The 20,363-nt window shown below is 56.5% G+C and overlaps 1 protein-coding gene across 1 annotated transcript in view; it reads left to right on the top strand.

Moving 5' to 3' along the window:
- Positions 1 to 855: 855 nt before the first annotated feature.
- LOC134509153 (adenylate cyclase type 10-like) overlaps positions 856 to 20,363 on the top strand; it is a 32,299-nt gene continuing 12,791 nt past the window's right edge. Inside the window, exons 1-19 of the mRNA XM_063321636.1 lie at positions 856 to 922; positions 5,936 to 5,974; positions 6,379 to 6,522; positions 6,855 to 7,124; positions 7,898 to 7,986; positions 8,556 to 8,747; positions 8,861 to 8,982; positions 9,575 to 9,651; positions 9,742 to 9,908; positions 11,551 to 11,686; positions 11,828 to 11,981; positions 12,688 to 12,880; positions 13,417 to 13,503; positions 13,940 to 14,223; positions 14,836 to 14,972; positions 15,653 to 15,778; positions 16,815 to 17,069; positions 17,715 to 18,329; positions 18,849 to 19,048. Coding sequence (XP_063177706.1) covers positions 856 to 922; positions 5,936 to 5,974; positions 6,379 to 6,522; positions 6,855 to 7,124; positions 7,898 to 7,986; positions 8,556 to 8,747; positions 8,861 to 8,982; positions 9,575 to 9,651; positions 9,742 to 9,908; positions 11,551 to 11,686; positions 11,828 to 11,981; positions 12,688 to 12,880; positions 13,417 to 13,503; positions 13,940 to 14,223; positions 14,836 to 14,972; positions 15,653 to 15,778; positions 16,815 to 17,069; positions 17,715 to 18,329; positions 18,849 to 19,048 — 3,354 coding nt within the window. The remainder of the gene's footprint in view (positions 923 to 5,935; positions 5,975 to 6,378; positions 6,523 to 6,854; positions 7,125 to 7,897; positions 7,987 to 8,555; positions 8,748 to 8,860; positions 8,983 to 9,574; positions 9,652 to 9,741; positions 9,909 to 11,550; positions 11,687 to 11,827; positions 11,982 to 12,687; positions 12,881 to 13,416; positions 13,504 to 13,939; positions 14,224 to 14,835; positions 14,973 to 15,652; positions 15,779 to 16,814; positions 17,070 to 17,714; positions 18,330 to 18,848; positions 19,049 to 20,363) is intronic.

The raw sequence follows: 20,363 nt of genomic DNA on the forward strand, positions 1-20,363 counted from the left end.
ACCAAAAAACCTGGAGGCTGTTTCCTTTTCAACAAAGAAAAAGAAGTGGGATGCTGCAGCGCTCAGTGATTTTTAAAATTCCATAGAAAGGGATGAGTTTTGAGCAGTTTGGCTCTGGAGGCGGGGTGGGAAAGCGAGTGCCGAGAGAATGTGGCCCATGTTCTCCGGCGCCAGGACGGCTTGCCGATGCTCCAGGCCGCTCTGGCCAGCGGCAAAGGCCTGCTGGGGCAAGACGGCGGTGGCCGGGATGGCCAGGTACTGCCGGCTCTGCCACCCCCACCATTCCCCCTCCGCCCACCTCGTCTCTCCCTGTCTCTCCGTCCCCCGGCCCACATGGCAGAGGAGCAGGCGAGGGGGGATGTGGGGGTTATGCTGAGTTCCCCCCAAAAGAGGTGGGTCACGGCCCCAAAATGTCTGGAAGTTGGGCGGGGGTCGCAGTGTTTAAAAAACGTTCAAACCTGTAACTCTGGGTGTGAGGCACTGAAATAGAGAACAAGCTCTTCTTTTGATAGCTATTGAAAAATAATATTAATTTCTGTATCTAGAAGGAGACGAAAATAAAAAGCTCTCTCTCTAAGGATGAAATTATGTCATGGTATGAAATTATTTCATGGTATGAAATAATGCTGTGGGCCAGCCTGGGTCAAGTGCCCAGGCCGCGCTCCTCCTCATCTCTACACCTGGGAAGGCTTAAAAGCACCGAGACCGCTAATCCCACATAGGCTAGCTGGCTATGAAGTACATATTTTCCCAAATTCAGACAAGAGAGTTCTAGAAGTGCAGTTTTCCCCAGCATTACAAGAGAAGTTAGTGCCGTGTCGCTCACAGCAGAACACCGGGTAATGGCGGTGACAGATGGAAGGCAGAGGCACTGATGAGCTGGCGCAAACGCTCAATGAGTACCTGTGTGACATTTTGGAGGGTAGGAGCCGTGCTGCAGGACTGTGTGGCATCGGGCCGTGATGGTGGAGGGTGGAGGCAGCCTGGTCCTGCCTCCTTGGAAGGGCTGGGGCTTTCTGTGAGGAACAGCGAGCGCAGCCAGGGTCTGCTGGCGGGTCAGCACCAGCACGGGTCCTTTGTGCTCGCCGCTGCGGCCGAGGAGGCACCCACTTTCTCAGCAGCCACCTCGGTGCCTCTGGCGTGAACAGCCGTCTCAGTGCTGCGTCAGGGCCCAGAGCAGGCTGAGGGCATCCAGCAAGTGCTCCAGGGTCTGGAGCGTCTGTGCTATGAGGAAAGGCTGAGAGAGCTGGGCCTGGTTTGCCTGGAGAAGAGAAGGCTTGCGGGGGGGACCTTAGAAACGTGCCTACAACCTGAAGAGAGGGTGCAAAGAGGACAGAGCCAGGTTCTCCCCAGTGGTGCCCAGAGTGGAACAGGGGGTTCCCTCTGTGCATCAGGAAACACTTTTTGACTGTGAGGGTGACTGAGCACTGGCAGAGGTTGCCCAGGGAGCTTGTGAAGTCTCCCTCCTTAGAGCTATTCCGAAACCATCAGCCACCGTCCTGGTCAGCTGGCTCTGTGCAGCCGGGCTTGAGCAGCGGGGTTGGACCAGATGGACCCCAGAGGTCCCTTCCAGCCTCCACCTTTCTGAGGTTTGGTGGCATCTGGAGGCCCTGCCTCCCTGCCTGCTGTGCGGGTACAAGGGCTGTGACCACCGTGAGCCTAGGAGAGAGGCCGGAGCGGTGCTTTCCTGAGCTGTGCCCCACAGTGCACCCTTGCCCCGCTGCTCCCCCCAGGCAGAGGGCCTTGCTCGGTGGCTTCTGGAAGAAGGTGTCTGTCGGAGGACGTCGGAGTGGGAGACGGACCCGGAGTAACGATGGAATCTCAATATGAGTATGATCGTTCTCCCTTTATTCAAGTTTTCACAGAGTATATATAGACAGGCAATAAGAGCACACGCTAGCGGCAGCTATATGATTGGCTTACAGTCTCTGTTCACGCGCTGTCCATGCAGTTCATTCACAGATCAGATTGGTTACAAGAATTCACATAGTAAATTACTTAGTCATTAGCACAACATGTTTTCTACCTTCTCAGTTCCCGTTTTTCCCATGTACTAATTCCATCTTCTACCACCTGTTTTGCTCTTAATCTAATCTCTCATAGTAGGGAGGCTGGCTCACGTGACCATTTTCTCTCAGACACATTCCTACAATCCCCCCTTTTTCTTCTTGAGCCAGCCAGACCTTATGCATGGCATTTTCTATCATGTCAGTCACTTTGCAGAGAACACACGAGGCTACCATAATCAATAATAATATAACCAACAGTAGCATGAGCCCTTGTTTTAGTAAGTCTGATAACCATCCCGTTATACCCTATGAGTTTGACCAATCATCGAAACCATTTTTGACCGCTTTTAATTTGGACATGTTATCCTTGTTGTGACGCTCTTAGCAGGTTATATACTAAACACAATTAAAAACAGAATCAAAAAGAACCCTGCTAAGGCAATAAATACCCAGATTCCTAAATTTAGCCCAGAAAGCCAATTTCTTTGGATTTACCCACGAGAAATCCTTTTGTAGTATTTCAAATACATTGCGGTTGCTGACAGCACGAGCGACCCTGGAAAAACAATCGTGGTAACATTTCAATCATCATAGTTACTGGTTTTGAAAAGGTATGTGGCAAAAATACCCACTCTAACGCAGTCAGGCTCTTTGCATCATCCCACTGTCCTATCAGGGCATAAAGTTGAAATTCTTGTAGGAAGGTGTTCAATGCGTCTTGCAGCAGTACTAGACTATATCTTATCTTGCAACATACTGTAATGCCTTCAGAGCTGTTGGGGTTAATGAACATAAAACTTACGGGGCGGGGGGGGGAGCAGACACAGTGCTTCAGGGCATCCCCTGTACCTTCAAAGTGCGCTCATGTCTCTCTCCTCCTCTCTGACCTGAGACAGCCTCCTTATATCCTGCACTGGATTGAGTGGAGAAGTACAGGCTAGAGTCGCTGCATGCATGGCCAGTGCACGCAGCGAGTCCCACCAGACTCTCCTGCACTGGATCGAGTAGAAAAGTACAGGCCAGAGTCGCTGCACACGTGGCCAGTGTATGCAGCGAGTCTCACCAAACTCATGATCCAGCTTTGCTAACAGCAGCTGTCTGATACGTGACTACATTGTTGTAATCCCTTCTTGTTATCTTCTTCTGTGAAGGTCAGGTTCTCATGGATACACACATAGTTTTTAGAGCAACATATTCTACAACTTGTTCAAGGGTACGATGCAAAGCAGCATTTACAACTAACCGTATAATACTTATTAAACACAGCAAACAGCATACTAAACATAACAGACAAATTCCTTCCACACAGGCAATGAGTATAATTTGCTTCAACCAACCCCACCCCCAAGTCCATCCAGCAAAGAGATTTCACCCAGTGGCCTCCACAAGTTGCTGGTTCGGTCGGTGCAGTTCCTGCAACTGGGCATGGATGGATTTGGAGTGGTCACTTAGATTCACACAATACAGTCCTTTAAAATCTTGACAACCATGTCTGTGAGCTGAAAGCAAAAAATCAGTAGCAGTTCTGTTTTGCAACATCGCATATCGAATACTATCTACATCTAGCAATAACTCAGAAATAGCGGTACTAGTAGCATTGTTAAACTTATCCTTGGCAGCAATAGAGTCCTTGTTATCACAAATCCTTGGCAGCAAAAGAGTCCGTGTTAGCAAGAGCGCATGCGGACTCCCTGTTCTTGCTGGTACTGTGCTTTAATCTTCTTCCACAACAGGCCAAGATTCTCAAACAGCTAGATAAGGTGTCTGTGAGTCCATTACAGGCTTATGTCATCCAAATGTTTTTCTTGCAAGCACCCGAGACTGAATAACAATTGGTGTGATATCTGTGTTTTCCAGCACCCAGGTGCGAGTCCCTTGCGTGTATTTACAGTCCTCCTCGCCGATCTGACGTTGCTTTCCCATATTCCACCCCCTTGCTCAAGAGACCGCTTCTGCTGGGGTTCATTTTAGTCTCGCAGGGTATAACACAGAGCAATCTACTAAGGCATGCAATAACATATACACATATAGGAAAAAACCAAAACCATATCTCTATGGTACTGCTTTGAATCAGGTGTCCTATTTCTCTTTTTCTGATGCTTTCTCATAATGCTTATGGCATACTTTTGTGCTAACATGGCACACTTTTGTGCTAACATGGCACATTTCCCATCTAATTGTTCCTGTTTGGTTTCTTTTTTTTTTTTTTTTTTTTTTTCACCCATCACTTACGACTGACATAAAAGTCTGCCTTTGCACCAAGAGCTCAGTTTCTCATTTTTCCTTAAGTTTCTCATTTTCATACAGAGCATCCTATAGATTTTGGCTCGACTCCTTTTCCCAATCAACCATGACCTTATAGACAAACAACAAACAACCAGCGATACGCCCTGCACGGGCGAGCCGTTCCCGAGAGTGTAAACGTGTCGGCTCATGAAAACTCCCCCAATATTTCAGGACTTCCATCGGTTCTACAGCCCATCCTGGTATATCTACCTGAGGCGCGCTCGCCTTACGTCTAAACATTGTGTATACACAAACTTCTTCACTTGACGGAGTGTCAGCCCTAGGTGCATACGAGAACAGTACCACACCGGACAGAACACCTGCTCAAGCGGAGTCACCTAACGACACTGCACACAACAAAAAGCAAACAGTAGCACACATGCTGATCAGCAGGTATAAGCCGGCGCCCACACACACTTACACAGCAGACATACAAAAACAGCACTTTTATCTCAGGGAGACGACTGGGGAGGGGAGGGGGCGAGGTGGGCAATGGCAGGACCAAACAGCTCCGGCTCTGTCCTTCTCTGCTGACATTCTGCCTCCTCCATCGGCCTCAGATGGAGCAGAGGGGATCAGCAGGGGATCGTCCCGGACCTTCGGACCTGGCCTGTTCGATCCCCCTCCCATGGGTTGTAATGCTGCAAAAGCCCCGGCTGCTGTGGCTCGCTCCGCGTTCATATCTTGTAAGGTCGATAACACCAACCACCATGTCGTCGCTAACGGTGATGCCTCTTTGTCTCCTTTACTTATCATTTCCCACAGTTTTTTCCCAACAGCCTCCCATATTCCTGGTTTAAAAGCTGTCTGGGGCTCTGGTGCGAATCCGTTCTCTCTGCACCAGGTTAACCACCTTCGGAGCATATGCTCATCATATTTCACCCCTCTCTTGGAGAGGATATGCAGGAGAAGTCTTAACATAGCCCCTTCTTCTTTTGTTACTTGTTGTCCCATCTCCTGCCCCGGCTTAATCAGTTTGAGCAACAGTTTCGCTGGTGTTTCAATCCCTCTCTTAGAGAGGATCCCAGCGAGTAGCGTGGCCGCAGCTTCTGTTTCCATAGCTGCGCCTGGGAGGTGAGGAGCGACCTCACGCCGTTGTCTGCTCCCGCTGATGCGCCCAAGCAGCACGTCTCCCAGCCGAAGTTTCCCACTCCCCTCCTCTAGCTGCTTACCGCAGTCTCGGAGAACTCAGTCGCGCTGAACCATCCTCTGCTACCAGATGTCGGAGGACGTCGGAGTGGGAGACGGACCCGGAGTAACGATGGAATCTCAATATGAGTATGATCGTTCTCCCTTTATTCAAGTTTTCACAGAGTATATATAGACAGGCAATAAGAGCACGCGCTAGTGGCAGCTATATGATTGGCTTACAGTCTCTGTTCACGCGCTGTCCATGCAGTTCATTCACAGATCAGATTGGTTACAAGAATTCACATAGTAAATTACTTAGTCATTAGCACAACATGTTTTCTACCTTCTCAGTTCCCGTTTTTCCCATGTACTAATTCCATCTTCTACCACCTGTTTTGCTCTTAATCTAATCTCTCATAGTAGGGAGGCTGGCTCACGTGACCATTTTCTCTCAGACACATTCCTACAGGTGTCCACATGACTCTGCCTTTTCTTCCCTCTCTCCACAGAGTTCCTGATTTTTGGAGGAGACATCTTGAAGTTTGCTGGTAGGTTCTTGGGACGACGATGACCTCGGGCACTGAGCTGTAACATTTAACTCCTGTGGCGGCCGTTTGCTGTGCGCTCCTTCTCAAGAGGCTCTGTGCAGCGCCTTGAGCCAGCTCTTTGGCCACGCACGCACCCCTCCAGCAGTGCCCTCTCTCCAGTGCTGCAGCTGCAGAGGAGCGCTCGGGACAGGGGGTGTCACCGCTGCCAGCCGTCTGCTGCTGTGGCTGGCCCGGGATAGGAGAGGTGTCCTGGTGCCCAGGACATGGTCCTCCAGGACGATGGCCTCCCACAAGCCCATCTTCCTCCGCACGGCGGCTGGTTTCTGCTGTCTCTGCAGAACCAGACCGTAGGTCGGGGAGAGTCAGGTCTCGGCAGAGCCTTTACCTTCCCTCCCTTTCCCCAGGAGATGCTGTGCTGGTGCTGTGGAGAACACCACCCCAGGAGGTGGCCAGGACCATCAGCCTGGTGCTGCACTGTAGCCGGCAGATCCAGAAGAAGTACGGAAGGCGTGACACAGATGTGGGGCAGAAGATCCAACTGAAGATAGGTACGGGCGCTGTGCCAGACGCAGCCGTGTGGCACTCTGCCATGCCACAGGGTGCTTCTGGTTTGCTGGGCTTCTGGGGCAGGCAGCTGGGGATGACGCCTGGCGCACTCAACACATTCTCAATGTCAACTCGGTTCGTCTATTTCTAGACGCCTGTTTTAGGGACTCATGTCAGCGTCTCCCCCAGGAGGAGGGAGGATGCTCTACCCTCTACCCCTCCGTAATGCCCGTCTCCCCGCTGGGCTTCAGAGGAGCTTCTGAGCAGCCGAGATGCTGGGGGCTGTAGAGTTCCAAATGTTCCCTGTGTCAGTTCTGCTTCTCCTTCTCCCCAGGGATCTCTGCAGGGACCATGAGCCTCCCGGTTTTCGGAGATGAGAGCTGGCAACACTTCTGCATTTTTGGCCCGTGCCTGGCTGAAGTTCGTGATGCTGAAGAGGTTGCGGGTGCAGGTGAAGTTGTCCTCTCGGCCACCTGCTGGGAGCTCTGTGAGCAGCACCGGCTGAGGACCAAGCATCTCGCAGGCACAAGAGCTGTGCAGGCAGGTGGATGGGATGGCCTCGAGAGCCATTCTGAGGGCCTGGGCCTGGCCATGAAGGAGGGAGGTGTCGGAAGGCTGAGGAGATGAATGTGGAGAGAGTTGTAGGTGGGAAAGCGGGCAGGCAGGGGAAGGTCTTGTCCTTCCACCTCAAGGGTAACCGTGGGCTGGGCTTTCTTGCTTTGAGGGGTCAGGAGGCGCTGGGAGGGTTTGAGCCCCAGCAGCAATGTCCTCTGTGGGCCATGGAGCTGTGGTTGCTTGGAGATGGGCATGCTTGGAGAATGGCTGTCCAGCTCCGGTGCTTCTGAGGAAGCACTGCTGTCCCATCCAGCCAGGTGGGCTACTTCTCCCCTTCTCTGGGCAGTGACGGTGGAGGGCAGGCTCTGTCCCCTGGGACTCCTGGGGAGGCCAGTGGCAGTGCTTTCATTCTGTGTGTCTTCAGGTGACGGGCATGGATCCGATGCCTTGGTCCGAATGCCAAGACGCCTTACGCAAGCTCGTACAAGACCCAGTGAGACACCGCTCAAAACGGGAAGGTGAGTGCCCACTTCCCCTTGCTCTGTGATTGTCCCGAAAGGTGGGGCTTTGCTGCTTCAGGGGCCAGAGAGGAACCACCTCCTCCCTCTTCCCTCTGTCCGTTAGCACTCATGCTGTTGGGCCTCCCAGGGCGGCGGCTGCTGCCGCCTCCTCCTTCCAGGGGAGAGCTCTGCCCTCAGCATCTGGAGGTGGCAACATGAGCAAGCGCAGAAGACTCTCTCCCCCAGTTCCAGGGCCAGGCCCTGCTTTGCAACAGCTCGTAGTCCCGTCCGCCCAGCGACCACCTGCCTTTTCTCTCCTCAGGTGCCATGAGGCCTGCTCTTCTCTTGCCCAGTGACCTGAACGCCAAGGATGTGCTTAGGAAGTACATACCAGTCGCTGCTCTCGGGAAGGTACGGCAAGGCCACCACTGCTGGGGGCTGCATTTTCGGAGGGCAGAAGAAGTGGTGCCTTGCAGAGATGGAGTTCTTATGGGAACAGACCAATCAAAGAAAATGCACCCTGCGATGACAACGCAGGGAAACTGAGCCCAGGGGCACCGGTGCTGCACCATTGTCTGCGTTGTCCTCAGAGAGACATGGGTGGCAGGAGGAGGACTCCTGTCCCTCTGTCTTTTCCGTGGCTATGGTTCTGAGTGTGCTGCGGACACAACGGTGGGATAAAGGGGAGATTCCCCTGAAGTCCCTGGAGCATCCCTGAGGGTCTCCCCTCATGTCCGTACCGGTCCCCAGATGGCGTGTTAGCGGAGCAGCCTTCTCTCCTTTGTCATTTGTGTTATGACTCGGCGTCTGCCTGCCGCAGGCTGGGCGGCCTGCCCGCCCTTTTGCACCGAGAGGAGGATTTATCCCTTCCTCTGCTATTACCCGCTATCGCCAGCACGCCTGCTCTCCCTCGGTACTGGTGTGGGCAGTAAGAGCCCGGGAGAGCAGGCTGGTGAAGCCGTCGTGCTCTTGTCTTCCAGCTCGATGCAGGACTGCCCATGGATCTCCTCTCTGAGCTACGGCCAGTCACCTGCATCTTTGTCCAGCTGCAGCTTGCTGCAGGTACCAGCTCGGAGCATCTCAGCACCGTCCTCAAGGAGGCCAGCAGGGTGATGCTAGAAATCCTCTCTCCTCACAAGGGCCACATCAACAAAGTCCTCCTGTGTGATAAAGTGAGTGGGGGGGAACGGTGGCCTCCCCCAGCGCCAGAGGGTGGGCAGTGAGCACGAGGGAGAGACTCCCTCTTAGGCGCTGTAGCAACATGTTCCACATCTGTCCTGGGCAGGGCTGCACGTTCCTCTGCGTGCTGGGACTCCCTGGAAACAAGCTGCCCTGCGAGAGCCTTCACGCCCTGCAGAGTGCTCTGGAGATCTTCAACTCGTGCTCCACCATGCTCAAGGAAAGAGAGTGAGTGTGTGGCGGGGGTCGGCGGGGTGCATGCTGCCTGGGACGGCGCAAGGGGGCTTCCCAGAAAGAGATGTGCCTTCTAGCTTGCTCTCCCTTGTCCCTGGCAGGAAGGAGGCAGTGCCCTGCGAGGTGGCAGGCAACCCCTGGGCTCAGCCCACGGCAGCCAGACGGAGTCCCTCCAAGCACACTCTGCTGGCCACCGCACTGGAAAGAGCCCTCGTGAGGGCCAGAGGCCGCTGCGGCCAGAGGCAGGCCCTTCTGGGCCACTGCCCCATGAACGGGGATGGGGCCCAGCCACCTGATCCCAAGTGGCTGTCATCGCCAGGCGGTGACATGGCGGGCGCCTTCTTCCCTCTCTCTTTGCTCACAAGATGGCTGTGGCCCTGCACGTGCTCTGCCCCTGCCCCTTGTCCCTTGCAACCTGCAGATGTTGCACCCTTGAGCTCTCCACGTCCCCGAGACCCACGCTGGCAGGGCAGCACAGCCGGTGGCCCAGGCTGGCAGCGAGGGGAGGTGTGGGAAGGGATGAAGCCAGGCGATCAGGACTGCGCCTGGGGCGCTGCTCAAGCCCTGCTGTTTCTCTGTGTGCCAGGACAATGTCTGTGGCAGTTACCAGAGGGACGATGTTCTGCGGAGTCACTGGCCACCCACTGAGACACAAATACACAGGTATTGGCCTGGAAGGGTGCCGCGGGGTTGGCGGCACGGGCCACACCGACGCATGCTCTCTCTCTCTAACGCGTGCTCTCTCTCTGGCAGTCCTTGGCCAGAAGGTGAACTTGGCTGCCCGGATGATGGTGCACTACCCTGGGCTGGTGTCCTGTGATGCAGTGACTTACGCCGCCTCCCGGCTGCCTGCTTCCTACTTCAAGGAGCTGCCGGAGAGAGAGATGAAAAGCAGGAGTGAAATCGCAGGGATGGGGAAGGTTTGTCTGTCTTGGTAGACACAACCTGGCCTTGTGGGCTCGGTCTAAAGGGCTTTGGGCTGTGCTTTCCGTGCTGTGCTTGCTCCACCACGTGCCCTGGGAATGCTGACCCAAGGAGTTTTCTGTCCCAGCTGCTCCGAGCAGGAAGCTTTGGGCCAGTCTGGTCCCCATGGGGAAACGTGGACCATCGGGACACTCTTCCTCATGTCTTCCTGCAGAAATCTCAGCTCTTCTGGGCCAGGATTTCACCTTCCCTTTAGAGGACGGTTTGAAGGTTACCACTGCCGTCTCTTTGAAACTGCGGGAAGACTTGAGCCAAAGGTGCCAGGTGCTTGGCATCCCAAGCCCTTCAGGGACACAAGTCCCCCTTTCAAAGACGCTTGGTGTTCTTGGCCAAAGTGGTAAAGCTGTCTCCCAGCCAACAGCACGCCCTGGCTTCTTTCACATGTCTTCTCCTGTTTCTCTGGGTTTGGCCTCTGGGGATGGACTCTTGATACGTTCTCCTGTCCCACCGTGGCCGCTGGGCTTCTTTACGCTTGAAGCTGTCGTAGCGTGTCAGCTTGAACTTTGGCTGGGAAAGCGTGCAGGGGATAACAGCCTGCTCCAGAGAAAAGCCGGTACCCGAGGAGCACCTCCTTCCCTACCACGCCAGGCTGCTTCTCTAGGTCCCCTGGCTTCTCACCATCTCATTGACTTGTGTTGTCTTTTCCCCTGCTTCTAGCATCTTTGGCGTGGGTCTTACCAAGAAGAGGTCGGAGTACGTCCCCTTGCTGGGTAGGTGGAGAACGCCTTGCTCTTCTGAAGCCCAGGTTCTTCCCCTTGGTAACTTTTAGTGCCTTGCTGGGAAGGGAGAGGCTTTTACCAGGGATGGTGTTGCCTGCAGCAGCCCTAAGAGAGCGCCGCCTGTCTTGGTCTCTGCTTGCTTGATGTCTTTGGGTGGAAAACGAGGTGGGGCGCCTGCTGCTCCCTGCTGTCTTCCAGACCTGGTAGGAAGGTTGCTTCCAACTGTGGAGCTGCTCACAGCCTGGGGGCTAAACTGATCCCTGTCTTTGGGGTCAGGAAAGAGATTTCCTTCTGCCAAATCGATGGAGAGTTTTGAGGGTGGGTTCTCCTCCTTGTACTCCTCAGAGCTGCTTTCTTGGCAGCATCTGGGCGAAGACATGGAAATGTCAGGAGGCAGGGGATGCCTGTATTCACTCGGGGTCTTGCCGAATGTTTTGGGCCCTGTTGTGGGTTAACCCCGCTTGGCAGCTCAGCCCCACAGAGCCACTCGCTCCCCACAGTGGGATGGGGAAGAGAATCGGAAGGGTTAAAGTGAGAGCACTGGTGCGCTGAGATACAGACAGCTTAATAGGGAAAGCAAAAGCTGCACACACGCCCAAAGCAAAATCAGGCATTCATTCACTGCTTCCCATGGGCGGGCAGGCGTCTTGCCATTTTGAGGAAAGCAAGGTTTCATCACGTGTAACGGTGACGTGGGAAGACAAATGCCATCACTCCAAACGTCCCCCCTTCCTCCTTTCTGCCGGATTTTCTTGCTGAGCACAGCGTTGTATGGTCTGGAATAGGCCTTTGGGCAGTTGGGGTCAGCTGTGGCGGCTGTGGCGTCTGTGCCGCCTCCCAGCTTCTTGTGCACCCCCAGACTGTTGGCCAGCGGGGCAGCGTGAGCAATGGAAAAGGCCTCGACGAGGGCGAGGGGGCTGCGCTGCGGGGCAGGCAAGCAGGTGGCCCCGTGACTGCTCTGAGGAAGGCAGAGGTGCCCAAGCGTGGACGAGCAGGTGGGAAGGAGGCCTGGGTGCCGGCAGGCTGGCCGATGTGGTAGCGGGGAGGGAAGCTGCGGTGGAGGGTGCCCGCAAAAGGGACGGCTCTTTGCTTTTCAGCACGCCCCCAGCAGCTCGTTCTCTGGTTTGTCTTCGCAGGTCGGAAGCAGGAGACTGACCTCTTTGTCAGCTGCTTGAACGCCTATAGGGATTCAGGCCAAAGGAACATCCTGGCGGTTGAGGGCACGATGGGCTGTGGAAAGAGTCACTTACTTGCTGAACTGGCCTCTCTAGGCCAGGATGCTGGCCACAGGTACAGGTTTTCCACCTGTAGCTTTGGGACGCTGCCCCTGCCCATCCCCTGACAGCCGTGGAACGCTCCAGCCCCTCTGCCAGGGTACCTGGCCCTTGGACTGCAGCCTCCCGACAGAGCCTCCTGGAGACACTGCCTGGGAGTACCTGCGTGCTGCGCTCCTGCCTCTGCCTCTTTGGGGAGTTGGAGGTGGCTTCTGGAGCCACGGCCTTTCCTCCTTCACCCCTGGGTCAGGCGCAGATAGAAGGAAAGAGCCCAAGCTCAGTGCTTTTCATCCCACTCCAGACCCCAGAGACAGCAGGGCTGCCTGTCTCGGAAGCCCTGCTCGCCCTCGGCGTGTTTCCCAGGAGGAGCACGGGGGCCTGTGCTCTGGCAGGCAGACCGATAAGGTCTGGAGCCCAAAGGCAAACCCACCACTTGCTCCATTCTTGCCTCTCAGCCCCGTGAGTTCCTCTGCAGGGGGCACGTAGGGAGACCTTGGCCGGCGCTGCAGAGACACAGGCTCTGGACCCGGCTCTCCCAGTGGCTTGGCAGCAACTGCCCCTCTGTGCCCTTTCTCGTACGAGGAGGGAAAAGCTTGGCCTTCTGTGGGAAGCGCTTGGAGATGGGGGGCTGAAGAGCTCCCCGCAAAGGGCACCTCCGCCCCCCTTGTCTTAGAAGGCTGGGGCTGTGGGGAATCTCAGCGCCTTTTGCTTTTGCACCGCAGCGTGGTTGCCCTGGAACTGCTGGAGATTGACATGAGGCAGCCCTTCTCTGCCATCCGCATGCTGATGGCCAGGGCCCTGGGCCTCCAGGACTGTGAATCGCGCGGCGACAGGCAGCGCGTGCTGAAGACAAAGCTGCAAGGGACAATCGAAGAGAGCAGCTACTGCCTCCTCAATGACATTTTCTGCGTCAAGGTGAGAGCCAGAGGCCCCTCTGGACGTTGAGAAGGCCTTCTCCTGAGCTTGTCTGGGTCTGACCTTGAGTGGGCACGCTGCTGGGAGTGCCTTAGCTCCGGGATGGGCATTGCGGGGGTCACAGTGAGTATTTCCCATGCCTGGGCCCGGGGGGCTCCCTGTCTGTGGGGCTGGTGTCCCGCGCCGCACCCGCAGTGCCCGGTGCCTTGTTCGGCACCCTGGAAGTGGCACTGGAGAGAGGCTGTTCCTGACCTCGTGCCGAGGTCACCGCTGTGCGAGGGGTCTGCCCCAGCCAGCCCACGATTCCCACAGCCAGAGAACCGGCTCAGCCCAAGCCCCAGCTCTGCAGAGACCCTCAGCAGAGGGCCTTTGCTTTAGGCTCTGGGTGGAGTCCTCGCTGCAGCTCCCTGCCCCTGTGCTGGGCAGAGGTGAGGGGCTGAGGCCGTCAGAGGCGGTGGGCTCTGCGGTCTTGCGTGCTGGGTAGGTGTGCCGAGCCCCGGAGCCGTGTTTCTCCCTGACTCTGCTTTTCTGGCCAGTTTCCCATTTCGGACAACGATCGCGAGATGGATGAAACTCAAAGAAAACTGGAATTGCACTCGACTCGGCTGAAAGTGCTGGAGAAGGTGAGCATTTCTCCTTCCTTCCCCCTGGGTCAGAGAAGGAAAAACCCTGCCGTCTGCAGGCTCTGTACTACTGAGGCGTGAGTGGGCGGGAGGACTGCGCACCTGGGTCATGGCCCGTCAGAGCCCAAGAAAGCCCTCGCCCCCCCACTTCCGCCCGCAGCCCCACAAACACACCCGAGGACTTTCCTCCCGTAAAGTGTGCCCTGGAGGAGGAACAATGTCTTCTGGGTTCCCTTGCCCGAGCTCCCTCCTTCTGCAGGGCAAGCGATGTTAGGTATGACCCTCCAGTCTCAACGAGTCAGTAAGCTTCCGAGCGGGAAAGGGGCTGGGGAGAGACTTCAGAGCATCCTCTCAAGAGACGGAGGCTAAATCTCATCCCCTGCAAGACAGCTGAGAATCCACTGGATTCCCCTCAGAGCAACCTGCTTTTTTTCAGACCCTTACAGGAGATTTTGGCATATTTGTCATCGACAATGCCCATTTCATCGACCCTGACTCCTGGTTCATCATGTCACCCATGCTCCAAACAATCTCCCTCTTCATGGTCATGAGCTTAGCCCCGGGCTACGAGATAACAGAGAGCTTCCGCAAAGCCGCAGCAGACAACGCCATGTCCCAGAAAATCACTTATCTTCATCTGGACAAGCTGAAAGCTTCAGTTGTGATGCAGAAAGTCTGCAATGACCTCGGAGTGGTCAGCATCCCCAGGGATCTGGTGAGGTAAGTTGGAGGCGGGGGAGCTCTTCCTGAGGACCTGAACCTCTGCCGACTGTGGTAGGGAATCAGCCCCTCAGGCAAGGGAGCGCAGGGCCACTAGAAACATCCCGGATTCTAGCGAGTGCCAGGCGTGGGTGGCTTGTTATGCCTCACCCTGGTGGGTGTGCGCTGAGAGCGGGCAACTCCCGAGACACCCAGCCTGGGAGGTGTCCGCCTTGGCTGCCGCACAGGGAGGAAGGGAGGAAGAGTCCTGAGCCCAGCTGTGTCTGGGTGTGAACAGAAAAGGCCTTGGTCTGGGTGGCTGGGCTGTGGGGGAGATTCCCCGGGGCAGAGGTCCATCCTCTCCAGGCTCCTGAGGAGAAGAAAGGCAGGGCTCGCTGCTCTGCGCTTTGGGCATTGTCCGCAATTCTTTTCCCGTGGGCTTCGGCGAAGGCTGGAGGGTTCAGAGGGCACAAAATCCCAAGGCAGTGGGAGGACGATCCCTTTCCAAAGTGAGGTGTAGCTGTGATGAAGATGCTGGCTACCCTGGTATGCCTGAGTGACTGGCCGCCCAGCTGAACTGTGTTTCACCTTACTTTCCTTGTGCTGGTCCCCGACGGGTCTGCTCCTGTGCAGGTTCCTGATCCGAACCAGCTCAGGGATCCCATATTACTGCGAGGAGCTGCTGCGCTGCCTTCGTGCCAACGACATGCTCCAGTTCTGCACCCGGAGGCAGTCTGGAAAAGCAAAGGACAACTGGGAGAGCCTGATCAGTAAGCACCTTGGCTGCGACTAGCGAGTTGCTGTGGCGTGTTCTCCACAGCAGAGTCTTGCCCCGTTGTTCCCCCATGGCTCTGGGCAGAGTCAGATCTTGGTCTGGCGGAGGTGTGGGCTCCTGTGCACCTTGCTGTTGGGACAGGCAAAGCAGGGGCAGTGAGTTCTGGTGGCTCGGAGGGACCTACATTCTTGGGGCGGGGGTTGTGGGGCTAAAACACAGGGGAAATCCTTCCGAAGCACATGTGCTTGTGGTGTTTCTTAGGCATTCCAATGGGCATGCAGTTTAACTGGGCCAAAGGCTAGCTCACTTGAGAACAAACCCCAGCTTGAGGTGAGGGACGAGCCCAGGAAACTTGAATGCCAAACCATAAATCCCCACAAGAGTGCCGGTAACGGAAGAAAACGGTGGTAATGCCATCCGAGAGAGCAATGCCAGCCAGAGTGCCGCGGCCTTGGGAAGAGCCAGGACTGAGGCCACGTCTTGCATTAGCACCAGCAGTTTCCCTGGCTGGGAACTGGTGGGAACTGTTTTGCTCTGCTTCATGACCACCACATTCAGGACAGGCACTGGACCATGTCAGGGGGGACTTGTCCCATCCCAAGTGAATCGTGAAGCGCTCGCGAGCTGTGAGTCGCTTTGCAAACTGCCTTATCGGTGCTCTCTTGCTCCGCCCAGCATCTGCAGTCGAGGCTTCATCCCTCGCAGCAACCTGGAGCTCCGACGCGGGGAATGACGGCAGGGTCTGCCTCCTCAGGCCAGGCGTGACCCTGGAGAACACCGCGCTGCCCATCCCCTTGAAAGGTAAGGAGCCGAGCGCCGCTCTGCCGGCTGGCGGCTGTGCTGGGGCTCCTTCCCGGGGCAGGGGCTGGAGGGAGGCCGGGCATCCGTGTGCTGCAGAGTCACCCTCTCAGCGTGGGGGCTCTGCTGGGAAGGCGGCTCCGGTCCCACCAGAAACAGGCCTGGGGCTGCAGGCAGCCGCTTTCCCCTCCTGTGAGCCTGCTCTCCGTCAGAGCAGGTAGGAGAGAAAAGGTTATCCGTGCAACACTGACATGGCTCCCTTTTCTCACCAAAACAAATACTTTGCTGGGAAAAAGCTTTGACTTGCCTCTGTCCCAACTTTGACGCAGCATCTGTGTTGCTCTTCTCTTTTTGAGTTCCCCAGCTAATGCTGGTCTCAAGGCACTTAATCCAAACCAAATCCTTCTCTTTTTTCTTCTTTTTTCTTCTTTTTTTTTGTTTTGTTTTGTTTTTTTTCTGCGGATCGGCATGGAAATCCTCCTGTAGCCAGGGGAGCTGGATGGGGGAGCTTTCAATGAGCGTCCCTCCTCTCTGGTCATAGACATTTGTTATGAACTGTGAAGAGACGTCATGCTAAAGTATTCCTGCTGTGAAGTGGCTTTGTCCAAAAAAAAAAAAAAAAGAAAACCAAGAGAAAGGAATAGTGTTGTCTGGCCAAGTTAAGGCAAGCGTTGTGGGGAGCTCTGAGTCCACCTGTGATGTGGGGAAAGTTCTCTGTGTGCGCTGTTGGGCAAAAGCCTACTCCAGATCTGGTAGGGCACATCATGGGATGCGCATACCTGCTGGGTCCTGCCCTCCCCGCCCTTGGTGGGGGAGCGTTTGTTTGAGCATCTGGCTTTTCCCCAGGCCTCATGGCCTGCGGTTCCATCAGGAGCGGAGCCAGTTTGAAGATGCCTACCCTGGGTTGCGATTGCCCAGTAGGTGCAGCCGCAAGGAGAGGAGGCCAAAGTCTACCCCATCTCATGGGTTGAAACTTTCCAGCCTCTCCAGCCTCAGCATGGGGAAGAGGCAAGAGAGACGTGTTGTTTCTTCTTGACAGAGATTGCGCTGACTCAGCTGGATCGGATGCAGCCGCTGACGCGGATGGTTGTGAAGTTTGCAGCCATCATCGGGCCGGTGTTTACCACCCAGCTCCTGTCGCACATCCTTCCCACTGGCCTCAGGACCCATATGAATTCCTCGTTGGACGAGCTGGTGAGCGACAACATCCTGAAGCGGCTGAAAAACACAGAGGTGCCAGAAGATGTGCAAGATCCTACCGAGGGGCCAGCCACCTCTTCGCAGGTGGAGAGCGGTAAGTGGTAGCGGGCAGGTGGACAAGGGAGCTCCCAGCTGTGTCCCGGCAGGGCTCCCCAGGGCATGGTGCGCTTCCCCTGCTGTGAGGGGTGGCTGGGGCTCAGGCAGGCACGGCTCTTTGCGATGGGTTGTTCAAAGACCTTATGGGTCAGTCTCAAAGCCCGCTAGCTTTGCGCTGGAGGGAGGTTCCCACCAAGTGCCGTCCCGAGTGCTGCTCGTAGCGCAGGCACGGGAGGGCGTGTGGAGCCCCTGACATCCTCTCCCAGCCACCTGATCAAAGATGCTCTCCAGGTTGCCCCGGGGCCCTCGACGGGCTTTTATTCAGCTTTGACTCCCCTGTGGCGCAGGAGGAAGCTCAGGAGGCTGGGGACTGCCTTGCCAAGAGCAGGGAGAAAGTGCTGGACGGGGCTTGCTTGGGCTGGCGGTGACATGCCCAGCTCCTGCCTGGAGCGCAGCTGAGCGCTGTGTCCGTGGGGCTGGGCTAGCGTCAGCAAGGCAAGCTGGGCCCTTTTGCCCCGTGCTGCAAGGCTCGGTGTGCAGCAGTGCTGGTTGGCTGGCAAGGATGCACGCCAAGGCATGACTCTCGTGCCCCGGCTGCGACGGCTCTGAGCTGGGGCTGATGCCGAGGCCCTTTGCCTTGCAGGTGTGCAGAGGCCCTCTCCCAGCACGAGGACCGAGGAGCAGCAGCCTGGCGTCCTGGCCTTCTGCGTCCCACTGCTGCAGAAGGCTGCGTACGAGCTGTGGCCCGAGAGGCAGCGAGTCGCCTTGCACGGCAAGTGTGCCGCCTTCCTGGAGCAGCACGCGCACAAATGCAGGAGCTGCGGCCAAGGGGAGTTTGTCGCCTTCCACCACTTCGCCGTCACCAGCAGCCAGGATGGAGGCAGCTGTCGGGACCCTGCCAAGGGAGGCGACTCATGCAGCTGGGAGGCCTTGGTGCTGGCTGGAGAAGAGCTGAAGCGGGATAGGACCCACGCCACTGGGGGTACGCTGTGCACCGTGCTCCACAGCCCGGGCCCTCCAGGAGCCCAGGGGTGTATGCTGGGGATCGGCTGGGAGGAGGTCTGCCAGGGACGAGCCCAGGCGCTGAGGACAACCACCGCAGACTTTGCTCAGCGTGTCGGCACCCTCGCAAGGGTCCTTGAAGCCCAGTGGGAGAGCGAGAGCAGCTCTTCCCCTGGGGCAGGCGAGGAGGTGTCTAACCCCCTGTTTTCTTTGCAGATGCCGCAGAGCAGCAGGCTTTCATGGAGGAGGAAACTGGGTGAGCAGACAAGGGTTTGATTCTTTGTAAAGGCAGGGAGCTCAGGGGTCTCCAGAGGAGACCAAGGAAGCGCTGGCATTTGCCTGCCAGTTGTGACTCTAGCTTGAGGAAGAGGCTTTCTGTGGGGTGGGAGCTGGGAAGAGATGGCCACGGAGATGAGACAGTGCTTGAGGAAGCCCGTGGGCTCCTAGTGATGGTCACACTACGCTGGAGCAGGCCTTGCTTTCCAGTTCCTCGAGAGGAGCGCTACAAGATCTGCAGGGGAAAAGCCACCACAGGGAGCCGGGTGGTTTGCCTGGGGGAGGTGACAGAAAGCCCAGCTTGTCGTCTTCTCCCTGGCTACAAAGCAGCTGTAGGAGTCATGCCTGCCCGTGGGCTCGCGCTCTGCTTTGAACAAAGGGTTTTTGATGGCCTCTCTGTGGGGCAAAAGACCAGTGTAGGTGATGCCTGTGCATTCTTTGCTCTCTTCTTCCCCTGGGAACGGTGCTCTGACTAGTGTGGCGGAGCGGCTTCTGCCAGAGGGCGAACAGACAACTGAGCTGCCCGACGAGACCGACAGGCAGCACAACGGCACACACTGGTGTGAATGCCGAGCCATCGTGGAATCGGTGCTTGTGCCTTTGGCTCGCCACTACGTGGCAATGGGCGATGCCGACCGAGCCTTTTACTACCTTCTGGAGTGTGCTGCTGCCTACCTGCACGTCTCCAACAGCTACATGGTGAGTTGCCTCGCTCGCCAGTGCCCACCGTGCACGGAGTCCTCTCAGTCAGCTGGCTCTGGGCAGGACAACTTCACCGCTGCAATAGGGCATGCCTGGTCGGGGCCTTGGAAGGGACATGCTGGGGTCAGAGCCTGACTTCTTCCTCCGGCTTGCCTCTTCTGTGGACGGAGACACAGGCCACCGTGCCCATAGCAGGAGGGGAATTAGCAGGGAGGGGATCTGAAGGAGCACTGGTGCCTGTGCTCTGAGCCGGCGTGACTGTGTTGGGGCGGGCATCAGCAGGGGGAGAAACGGGTCCTCTTAAGACACATGCCAGAGGCAACAGGGGAGGACGAGGCTGGCCATGGGCTCTGCATCACGCTCACCTTCTCTCTCTGTGCTTGCGCAAAGGCCCTCATGAAACTGAACGAAGCGGAGGTCCTGAGGAAGATGAAAGCCACTGCGATAGCCTGCTTTGAAGAGGCCACCTTCTTCAGCCTCAAAGGGCAGGTAAAGAGACGGGGAAGTCTGGAGGGGTGTCCTGGGGGATGGAGCTGGATGCTTTCCCCGGCTGCGGGGCATATCCCTGGCATCACAAGCCACCGGCAGACTCCGTCAGTCTCTTGGCCGACTCGAGCAGATCAGGGTGTTTCCCTTTTCCTCTGCAGGTTTGCTGGTGTATGCAACGCCTTCAGCTGGCAGAGACAATGATGAGGGAGGCTTTGAGCTTGCTCAGAAGGAACTTCCCCGAGACCTCCCCTGGCGCCTTTGTCAAGGCTCAGGTGGAAAAGTTGCCTTGTGTCGCTTACGTGAGAGCAGCCTGCCTTCTGCAGAAGGGCCGGTAAGGAGCAGAACTGAGAACCCAGGGGAGGAAGAGCCATTTCCTACCTGGTCCCAGACCTGCCTGGGCTTGAGGCCACACGTGACCTGACGCACGGCCCTTACAGGACCGAGGGGTTAAGGAGCGATGTGCGGGTGGAATGGGGAACGACAGAGCCCCACACTCCCTCCCCCCTGCACGCTCCTTCCCCCCTGGGTAAAAAGCAGCTCGCAGCCGGGGGCTGTGCCTGCCGGCACGCGTCGACTGCGGCAGGGCCTTGGTGGTGGCTGGGGACAGCTGTGCCTGTCTAGAATAGCCACAGGATTTTCCCTTCAAGTATTCTACCACTTTATCAGGGTCCTGTAATTGTTCAGGGGTGAAGTCCCAGACCATTGGAGGTGAGAATTTCTCAGGTACCTGCCCATGTTCTCCCACATGCCATGCCACCCCTGACTATCCAGCCTCGGAGCAGATCTCCGGGTGGTAGTCTTAAATAGTCGCTTAACCCTAAAC

Source organism: Chroicocephalus ridibundus, unplaced genomic scaffold (assembly GCF_963924245.1).
Source record: "Chroicocephalus ridibundus unplaced genomic scaffold, bChrRid1.1 SCAFFOLD_442, whole genome shotgun sequence".
NCBI lineage: Eukaryota > Metazoa > Chordata > Aves > Charadriiformes > Laridae > Chroicocephalus > Chroicocephalus ridibundus.